The sequence below is a fragment of the Diabrotica undecimpunctata genome, chromosome 6 (genome assembly GCF_040954645.1).
Source record: "Diabrotica undecimpunctata isolate CICGRU chromosome 6, icDiaUnde3, whole genome shotgun sequence".
Lineage (NCBI taxonomy): Eukaryota > Metazoa > Arthropoda > Insecta > Coleoptera > Chrysomelidae > Diabrotica > Diabrotica undecimpunctata.
This window is the reverse complement of record NC_092808.1, coordinates 23,616,610-23,628,357: the sequence shown is the minus strand read 5'-3', so window position 1 is coordinate 23,628,357 and position 11,748 is coordinate 23,616,610. Positions and strand designations below refer to the sequence as shown.

The 11,748-nt window shown below is 32.5% G+C and overlaps 1 protein-coding gene across 9 annotated transcripts in view; it reads right to left on the bottom strand.

Moving 5' to 3' along the window:
• Positions 1 to 11,748, bottom strand: part of l(1)G0196 (inositol hexakisphosphate and diphosphoinositol-pentakisphosphate kinase) — a 143,383-nt gene that overhangs the window by 79,615 nt on the left and 52,020 nt on the right. For all 9 annotated transcript variants that reach the window (XM_072534461.1, XM_072534463.1, XM_072534459.1 and 6 more), the window contains one exon: positions 1,992 to 2,226. In XM_072534461.1, the coding sequence (XP_072390562.1) occupies positions 1,992 to 2,226 (235 nt within the window). The remainder of the gene's footprint in view (positions 1 to 1,991; positions 2,227 to 11,748) is intronic.

Below are 11,748 nucleotides of genomic sequence, written 5' to 3'. Positions count from 1 at the left end.
AATTTTTAATAAAGGAACATACTGTATCTTAAATGTAAATTAAATTTTAAAGCGAACATTTCCGAAACATTCGGGGTGTAGATGCACTCTACACATTTTACATAAATAAATAGTATTAAAGAAATACAAAGAAGAGAATTTATAACACCTTGGTACGCAGTATAATGTATAATGGAGCAGAGAATTGGGTAATAAATAAACGAAACAGGTCCAAAATCACAGCAACTGAAATGGAGTTTATGAGAAGAAGCTGCAGAGTGACAAAAATGGATCTCATCAGAAATGAGGAGATAAAACGAAGAATGGCAGTAGAACAAGACATACTCAGCTACATCGAAGAAAAACGTTTAATTTGGTATGGACATGTGAAAAGAACATATCATACAAGGTGGATAGCAAAGATTTCGGATTGAAGCCCAATAGGAAGGAGGAAAAGAGGTAGACCCCGAAGATCATGGAGGGATGAAGTGGACGAGGCCATGGAAAGACGAGACCTTAGAGATGGAGAATGGCAGAACAGAAAGAACTGGAGACGTTGGCTGAAAGAAGGAAGGCGGCGACAGCTGTAAAAATCCTTATATAGATAGATACAAATAGTATTACTTTTGCACATCCGACATTCTTGCACTATCGTCTCTTTTTGTAATGTGGCCAATATTGTCGAATCTGGTTTCATCTGGTAAAGTAAGTTTAGATTAACGTCCATGACGACTGATATAGCGGTTTCTTCACTCTTCTCTTCTCTTCATGTTTGATTAAACGAAATCTATGTCGGCTCATGCTTTCTCTTATAATGTGCACTTCTTTATCCTCATCCTTCGACCAATACATATCAACTTGAAGCAGAGTGTGATAACCAGATAATCTACATATTATGCCAATAATTTTTTTTTAAATCTACGTCATTCATTTCAAAATCGTGATGGTTATTCTGCGATGCATAAATATTTGTAAAATATAGAATGCTCTCAATTACTTGTTTATTAAAAATGAGCGAAAAAACTTCAATATATGACTTGCCTCCATGGTTGGCTTTTATATTGTCTAAATATCAATCAGACTGTTGTTGAATTAGTACTGAGTACGAACGAGTATCTGTTGTTACCCAACTCGGGACAAATTTGGATTTACTATGTTTGCCTGATTTTTTCTTTGGACGTTTTATCTGTGGTTCAGAAAAATATTCGAATATCATAATCAGAATCGTCAGAATTCCCAATCACTTGTATTTCATATGTAACTGCAATATCCGATTTTATTCCTTCTTCACAAATAATATTATCATCAATGTCTTCTACATCGGAAACTCTGATTCCAGCGGCACATAAACCAACTCTTTAGTTCATATTTTGAGAATTTACTGAAATAAACAAAAAAAATGCACTACTATATACACGCATTCACATGATAATAGTTTAGCTTACTTCATTTGAATTTATATGGAATATAAAACAAATAAACACAAGGAAACTTTCAAATAAAAAAAAAAAACAAATATAACGTTTACAGCACATTTACACGCACGTTTACAGCAATTCTACAAATAGAGAATAAAGTGTAATGACGAGATCGTATGTTAAAATTTCAGATTGTTTAGTCTAATAAAAAATAAGTATTTTGCAAAGTTTTCTGTTTTTTGAAGTATTGTATTAGGTACTCTATAATAACTATAATAATATAATAAATTTTTACTTTATTTGGTTAGACAACTATAAGGCACCTGTCAAAAGAGACATGATAATTTAATAATTATATCGGTCTTAAATTTATTTTTACGTAATTACTTAGGTATTTAAATAAATTAAAATTTTATTTTGGTACGCCTCTGCAAAATTGATAAGTGAAATATGATTTCGTTGCTTTAAGTGCGATGTTGCCAATTAATCACCTTCAATTAAAAATTGTTTCAGTATAATGATTTCTAGTATTTTTTTAATACATGATAATTAATTTGTATATTTTTAAGCAAACAAATTGAACACTATACTTACATATTTTGATACTTGCTACTATCACAGTCGTTATCTAAAAGTCCATTTGTGTTTGCACTTTTAACCATTTGCACTAAAATTGGAGTGAGCTCCCCCTCTAAAGCTAACAGACCTTTGGCAAAAGCCGCAGCCGTCATTTGAACCCTACCCTCGTCAGAAGCATATATCTTCAGATCGTGTCGGAACGTAGAATGCAGTCTCAAAAGACCTAAGCCTTGAGCTCCAGCATATTCACCTGTAGAAAGTAAATATTCATTAAACAAAGCCAAATTAATTTCGTTAGTATGCTAATACGTTCACATTAAGTACAAAAATATTTTAGCTGTATCAACTATCTACTTTTTGGTTGATGTGTTAGCCTTTATAAAACCAATTCAAAACCTATGGAAGATGATATTTTTTGGAGCAGTAACAACTCTGAAATTTAAAAAGAGTTTTTTGAGATCAGGTAACATCCATCTGATAGCTCCTGTATGAAAATGTAAAATTCTAAATAAAATTATGGGTAATTCCAGCAATAATCGACACAAATCGGTGGGGTCACCCTCTCCGATTTGGCTGAAATTTTACACACATGTTGTACTAGACAAAAAACATGATTGTCAAATTTTCAGACCTTAATATTCAAAATGGCGGCCGTGGCGCGCTATTGAAATTTCACGCTTTTTATCAATTTTTTTTCGTGTTTCGTCGATTTTTTAGTACAGCGAGCTAAATATGCTTAAAAAAATATCCACTATATGTTTTCCAATGTAAAATTTCCCGCTGAACACGATCCCGGTGTCAGAATTGCCATATGACGTCATGTAAAGCCACAAAATGCGAAACAAAGCGCTTTTTTTGAAAAATTCATATCTCAAAAACACCCTCTTTAATTTTTTTTTCAAATTTTCACAAAACACGCCTTAATACAAGTACTTTCGAATAAAAGTTGTCTCAGAAATCCTTTTTATATGTTTGAAGCCGCTGCGTCGGCTTCAAACATATAAAAAAACATATAAAAGTCCAAAAAACGCGATTTTAACGCCTTTTTTAGCGCTTTTCCTTCGTTTTTCAGCTTCCAAATAACTTTTAGAGGTTTTCTGACAACGAATTCGAATTCTACGGAAAATTTTACACAAAAAATGACTATTTTGAATTTATTTACCACAAAATACTGTTCGCACACATCATTTAGAATATAATTATAAGGAAACGTCAGTTGTACATTTATAGCTTGCCACGCATAAACAATCGGTTTGATTTCTGGTAAAATTGATATTTCAGCTTCCATATTGCAGCAGGACAAAATGTAACTTTGGTCTCATTATAAAACAGAAAAATGACAAATAAAGTATTATTATATTACAATAAAGTAATATTATATCACAATTATAACAGCTTTGGTGATTTATTTAATTATGATAATATATAAGCATAATATATACATACATATATGTACACACACACGCACACACACACACACACACACACACACACACACACACACACACACACACACACACACACACACACACACACCCTTGTGTATATAGACGAACAAATATTATAATAAGTATAATAATAAAATCCTAGCGCAAAAAATGTATTGATTACAGCGCGCAATTCTGCGTTTAATATTGTGTCGCCCCCTATAAAACGGTAAAATCGGTGGTAAATAAATTCAAAATAGTCATTTTTTGTGTAAAATGTGTAGAATTCAAATTCGTTGTCAGAAAACCTCTAAAAGTTATTTGGAAGCTGAAAAACGAAGGAAAAGCGCTAAAAAAGGCGGGAAAATCGCGTTTTTTGGAGTTTTATAGGGCGCAGCGGCTTCAAACATATAAAAAGGATTTCTGAGACAACTTTTATTCGAAAGTACTTGTATTAAGGCGTCTTTTGTGAAAAGGGTGTTTTTGAGATATGAATTTTTCAAAAAAAGCGCTTTGTTTCGCATTGTGTGGCTTTACATGACGTCATATGGCAATTCTGACACCGGGATCGTGTTCAGCGGGAAATTTTACATTGGAAAACATATAGTGGATATTTGTTTAAGCATATTTAGCTCGCAGTACTAAAAAAATCGGCGAAACACGAAAAAAAATTGATAAAAAGCGTGAAATTTCAATAGCGCACCGCGGCCGCCATTTTGAATGTTAACGTCTGAAAATTTGACAATCATATTTTTTTGTCTAGTACAACATGTGTGTAAAATTTCAACCAAATCGGAGAGTGTGACCCCACCGACTTGTGTCGATTATTGCTGGAATTACCCTTATATAACTTTTAACATAATGTATCTTTTTCGAAAACAACATATTAATGACATATTTGGTCCAATAGCAATATTTTTGGACAAATAACCAAACTATGGTAAGGTTTGGTTATTTCTCCCTAATAAAAAACTAAACCCTAAAACCTCAATAGTTATAACTCACCCAGTATATTTTTGCTAATATAAATTTACAAAGCATTAAAATCGTCCTTGTAAACTTATATTACACCGTGACGGCCGTAGCTCAGCGGCAAGATACTGGCTTCATAAGCCAGAGGACACGAGTTCGAATCTCGGCACCAACAACGACATTTTCATTTCTAAAAATGATACAAGCCGTCCACCGTGCTTCGGAGGACACGTGAATCCGTCAGTCCCCCTGGGCTAGTGTGAGCATCGACACTAGCTACTGAAACAGGGTTAAAGCTGCAAATAACGCCGGAACTTGTCCGAAAGGATCTCCCCGGCAAAAATGCCATACTATTATTATTATTACATCATAAAATCGATAAAAGCAAACCTCGGAGCAGATGCAGCATCAAAGCAAAACGTTATTACGGCTAAAATAAAAATACAATTGAAGAAAATAAAAAAGAAGTAGACCTCCAAGAAATAGACGTAAGGAATGAACATTTAGAAAAATCAGAGAATCTTGAAAATGACTGTGAAAATTTAAATAAAACTTGGTAATACTATCAAAGAAGCCATAGTAACCTAATCATTAAAACATCTTAAAGAAAAGAAACGTAAAAGAAAGTAAGAAATCATAAAAATAACTCTAAAAACTACAAATAAATTAAAAATAAAATTAAACAGAAGATTCGAAATGCAAAAAATTTGTTTACACATAGAAGTGCGTAGAAACAGAACAATTACAATTAAAACACACTTTTAATTTATATCGAAGAGTGAATGAACTAACAGCACAAATAAAAACCTCTTATGTGTTAGAGGGGAATAATTCATTCATAAGCGATATCAAAGAAAAGATTAAACTGTGGAAGAACTATATTGAAAACCTTTTTGAAGACAACCTAGAAGAAAACGAAACGGTACTCCAAGAAAAAAAAAGCAGGATGAGATGTAATAGAAGCGGAAATTCAATATACTTTGAAAAATATGAAAAGGGATGAGCGCCGGGACCTGATAACCTCCTAATTGACATTATAAAATTAGTGGATGAGAAATATACACAACGAAAGACTTCTTCAGAAACATTTATAGAACTGGCATAATAACACAAGAATGGCTTACATCTACATTCTAAATTTCATCATCATCTTATTTCTTCATCTTAATTTTATAAACATCCCAAAGAAACCAAACGCCAAATAATACAATGAATATCATACGATAAGTTTAATGATTCATATGTTCAAACTGTAAAATCTGTAAAACTGCCTGAAAATCATACACCACAGACTATAAGCCAAACTTGGAGAAGAATATAATGACATAACGATGTCTAGATACAAACTTCTTATAGACAAAAACATAGATTACAGAGACATACGAATAATCATCAACCTTTACTATAACCAAAGAGCTACAGTACAAATTGAAGAAATATCAACAGAAGAAATAAACATAAAAACAGGGGATGAAATTCCGATTAACATTATTAGATACGCGGATGATACCATCATCATTCCAGAAAATCTCAACAATTTTCAAAAGCTATTAACACAAAGAGTAGAAATAAGTGAAGAATATGGCGTAACCTCAACATAAAGAAAACTAAACTTGTCGTTGTGTCGAAGAAAACATCAAGGAATCGGCTATCTGTCAACCAAGATATTGTAAATCTCCATAAACTACAGTATTATAGCAATATTAAATTCAAAAAACAATAAGGCACCTGGACCAGACGAAATCCCGTCAGAAATACTCAAATTACTGGATGAAAGGGGAATTTCAGCACTACACAAAATATTTAACTTAATTTATGAAACTGGCTGCTATCCTCAACAGTGGTTACGCTCTACCTTTATTTCCCTGCCCAAGAAAGTCAATGCAAAAAGATGTGAGGATCACAGACTCATTAGCCTGATGAATCACACTTTAAAGATATTAAAAAAATGTGAATGGGACATCAGTGACTCCCAGTTCGGGTTTAGGCAAGGTTAAGGAACACGAGAAGTAATAGTAGCAACACAGGTGCTGGTCCAAAATTGTTACGATCAGAAGAAGGATGTGTTCCTATGCTTTTTAAATTACCAAAAAGCGTTTGATCGTGTCCAACACCACAAGTTAATGCAGATCCTCAAGAAAGTTGATATAGACCAAAAAGACATAAGATGCATTGAAAACTTGTACTGGCATCAAACGGCACAGTTAAAAATAGACAATTCTATATCCAAACCCATACATATAAGAAGGGGCGTTCGACAGGGATGTGTGCTTTCCCCTTTTTATTTAACATTTATTCGGAAGCCATATTTCAAGAGTCTTTAGAGGATGCAAAGATGGGAATCAAAGTGAATGGAGTATTGATCAACAACATACGATATGCTGATGATGGTGTCTTAATTTGTGACAACATAGTCGATCTTCAACAACTTGTCACTATAATCGGAGACTACAGTAAGCGAATGGGGTTAGAGATTAATACCAAAAAAACCAAATTTATGATCATCTCCAGAAACTTGGGTGCACTTGAAAACTCCACCATAACACTGAATACTAAGTCCATTGAAAGAGTGAGTAAATTTAAATACCTGGGATCGTGGCTTTTTGAAGACTGGGCATCGGACAGGGAAGTAAAATGTCGCATTGAGCAAGCTCGACAAGCTTTCGTAAAATTCAAGAAGGTACTGACTTGTTCAGAATTCGATCTTCAACTGAGACTAAGGTTTACTAAGTGCTACGTGTGGTCAGTGCTGGTATATGGCGTAGAGGGCTGGACACTCAAAACGGGGGATATAAACAGATTAGAAGCTTTCGAAATGTGGCTCTATCGCCGTATGATAAAAATACCATGGACAGCGAAAATCACAAATATAGATGTCCTTAAAAGAATAAACCAAGAACGCCAACTTTTCGAAACCATCAAGAAAAGGAAAACGGCGTATCTAGGTCACATCATGCGAAATGAAAAATAGCAGTTCCTCCAACTTATAACCGAGGGTAAAATTGAAGGCAAGAGAGGAATGGGACGCAAGAAAATGTCCTGGCTCCGAAACATAAGGCAATGGACAGGGATTAACGACATACAATCTCTGATACATATTGCAAGAAATAGAGAATTAATGGAAAATGTGATCGCTAACATCCATTAGTGGATTTGCATATGAAGAAGAAGAAGATAAACTACAGATGATACTGTATTGGGAGTTTCTAAAATACGAAGAAAAGGAGAAAAGCAATTAGTTTTAAAATCAGGGCAACTGCTGCATTCCATTTTAGAAAACGATAAGGCAGTTGGCGGCGTATTCTTTAGTCCAATTTATACACCCACGTCCCAAAACTCGCCGTTGTTTCAAAACATCTGAGCGCGGGTTTTCAAGGTGAACACACTTTATCCTGGAATCCTTCTTTTCTATACCCACCCAGGTCTAAAGTTTGTTACACTATAATGGTGATTCCTTGTTGGGTTCCACGTCCTTTTGTAACTCCTGTGTGGTCGTATCGATCTAGGTTTTCCGATCCTAGACTCTTTTGTTTAGTTACCACAATGAATAAAAAAACAACGAATTATCTAAGATTTTTTTCTATAGGTATATATTAACTAAAATACTTCTAGAGAAAAACTTACTTTCCTGGAATATGAGGAACAAATAATTCGAGATCAAGTCCTGTAAACCCAGATATCAACCTACCTCTATGCTTTTAATTGTGATTTTAGTAAAGACAGATGAAATAAAAATAAAAATTATAAATATTAATAAAAATAATAAGTGATGCAATTTTATTCAGTAGTTTATTCTAATAAATATTTTTTTTTTAAATGAGTTGTTATTGCTCCTTTTTGAAAAGCGAATTGATGATCAAAAACGTCCGATTTATAAGTAATACTTACAATTTATATAATTTTCCAACTTTTACCACGTTAAACTATCAAAATCGTGGTCTAATGTTTTATTTCACTATTTTTACTATGTTTTGCATTTTAGTGAAGAATAACAGTCGTATGGATAATCTAATTTACATTTTTTCTGTAATATTAAATTCATATACCAACGCATTCTATATCTTTCTCAATTGGCTTGTTTCATTCATTCCTTTTTTTCCTACATTCATTTATATTATGTAATGTTGTTTTTGATAGATAATATTTAGATACATGTCCAAAATTTTGAATTAAAACTAGTTCCATTTTACTTTTACCATCTGCCAGTAAAGTTAGAGAATAAATCCAGATTGTTTATCAAGAGTTAACGACGATTTTTGGTCTTTTTATGGCAATATGATTAAAAAGACAAAATAACTGATGTTTTGACCACTTTTTCTTCATTAACAAAATTGACCCAAATCTATTTGTAGTATATTCCAATCGCCAAATATTGGAATTCAGTTGAAATGAATGATATATGATGTATAGGGTTCGAATAATTATGCATTTATAGTACTAACATCTTTCTAAAAGACCCATCAATATTCAGCACAGCGGGCTGCTATTGTTAGAGGTGTGAAATTACATAAACAAGGGATCATTTCATAAAATAGGTGGATCTCTTGTTTATAGAATTTCACACCTCGCTGAGCTGAATATTAACGAGTCTCTTAAAAAGATGGTAGTATTATAAATGTAGAGTTACCCGAACCCTAATGATGTATAATCAAAAATATATAAAAACTATGCCATAACAAGCAACAAAATAAAGGCGTATATTAGGTATTAGTTGAACATCACCTGAATTCTTTTAAAGATCCATTATTCTGCACCGAACTTCACGTAATTTTTTCATTGCTGTAAAACTTAGTAATGGATTTTGACAACTTATCTGTTTTGTTACCGCTGGAGCAAATAGTGCTTAATTGTAAACAATTTTTATGAAATTAAATGAAATATGTAGTACTAATTCTTGAATGCCTTAATCTTAAAAAGTCAACTATTGTTTTTTACACAATATGGAAACCAGTTATGGAAAAAATTGTGTCCTTATTTTAGAAAATTAAAAAAAATATGAGTCCGTCAATTTTTAAATGTACAAGGTGATTCATGCAAGTCTAGCATAGTCGATAATATTTATTTTTTAATAAAACACCCTGTATATTTTTATGTTTTTAAAAGTTCCTTAATAACCAGTTCTTAACAAACTATATTATGTAGGGTCTATTATATAGGTGAAATTTTGAAATTATGTAAAATTTTCGTCAAGAGTATTAATTTATAATTAAGTAATTAAATAAAATTTTAAAATTAATCATTTACAACGCTCTAAATAATGATATTTTTTAACAGTGTATTTAACTGAGACTCAACGAATTTAGATTTTAATGATGATCAGTTACGGGAATAATTGAAGAAGTCAAGATGAAATAGCAAACTTTTTTAATCAGAGGTATCCTCAGTTGGCTAATATTTCGCAAAGTGCTGTGTCCAAAAAACGTGCACAATTCAGAGAACTTGAACATGTCAAACTATTAAAAAGAAAATCGCATTTCGTTGAAGATGATGTGAAAGTGGATATTTTATTAAATGTCGCAGATAATGCAATGTCAAATTCACGTCGAATTGGTCATCAAAATAACGTGAATCATACTACTCTCCTAAGGTATCTCCATAAAGAAAAACTTCTTCCACATAAACTCACTTTTATGCAGAAGCTAACAGGAGACAATCCAGATCTTAGAATAGATTTCTGCGAAAGAAATGAGTATATCGAACAGAAATGCAATAGCTGTTGGTACAATTATTATTTTTTCTGATGGAAATCAAAACTGTGGGTATTGGTCAGCGGGAATGCTCATTGGACACGTGAGATACATACTCAGTATTCGTAACAGCCAAAAAAGATTTAACATTATTATACACTAAGTTGTTCCTGCGTTGGCCAACTTATATCTCAACGTAATAGATCCGAACCTACCGAATGAAAATGTCTGGTTCCAGCAGAATGGAACAACTCCTTATTATGCTTTAATAGTAAAAACTTAAACGAAATCTTAATCTTCACCAATAAATGGATTAGACGAAGAGGTACTATTGAGTGGCCAGCTAGACTGCCAGACCTTACGACCTTGGATTTTTTTCTGTGGGGTCATTTCAAGCACAACTATATGCAACACAGCCAACTAGCACAGCAGACCTCAAAAAAATGATAACTATAGAAATATGGAATATTTCACCTCAAACTTTAAACAAAGTTCGGGACAAGTTTTATAGGAGATTGTGTTATTGCCAGCAATAAAGTGGAGAAAGAAAAAGTATCATTAATTTTAAAATGTCACCTTGTATTATTCATTATGGACCCTACATGATATAGTTCGTTGATATCAGGTTGTTAAGAATCTTTTAAAAACATAAAAATATACAAGGTGTTTCATTAAAAATAAATATTTGGACTATACTAAACTTATGTGAATCACACTGTACATTTAGATTTATGTTTAAAAACGCACATTCGAATTTAAAAGTTGACGGATCCCAGCCTTTTTTATAATTTTCTAAAATAAGGACACAAACAATTTTATTCCATAAGTGGTTTTCGTACTGTATTATATAGATATACCGATAGTTTATTGGTAAGAATAATACAAAAAGTACTTTTATAAGTCAAAATTGCTTATATTATTATTGAGTTCTTATACAGTACGTAAATCTTTCAGCTAGACATAGGTAATATACATTGAGGTAAGTGTAGCAACAGCAACTGAGCTTTATCGAGTCTGTGCCAATATTCGACGACACTAAGAGATAGCTTACAATTACTCTGACAAGGAATTAAAAAATGTGTACGAGGTGTAAATCAAATACATCGTTTACTAATAGAAAAATCAAAATATTATCGGTTCAGAACATTTTGATAGCTCTCCGTATATTTTAATGGATAATATGAGATCTTTTTCAGTGGGCCAGCTGTAACAACAAACAATTTACGGTATTAACAAATTAATATTTGGTGAGCACAATTTATTCGAATTCGTAATTATTTATTCTTTATCAGTGGCGTTTCATAAAGACATCTTAAAAGTTTTGTATTGGAAATTAAATTTATTTGAGACATTTATTTTATAACTATGTTTTATTTATAACTATTTTTGCGTAAACACTTGGATGGGATGTGGAGTGAGTAACACTAAGCCGCAAACCCCTATCTTTTGTAGAGCTACTTATCCAGAAGTATATCCGATACACCAGCGTAATCTTGGTCAATTCACTAGATCATTCACAGTGAAGTCTGGGCTGCTTGGGTACCTGACCCACGATTTAAGTCACGTACCTATATTTCCATAATAGTAAGGTAAGATCGGGTAATTACGAAATTCACAGAACGACAAAGACACTAACAGAGACATAATGATAAAATTAATTTATAATAAAATAATTCAATTCTACAA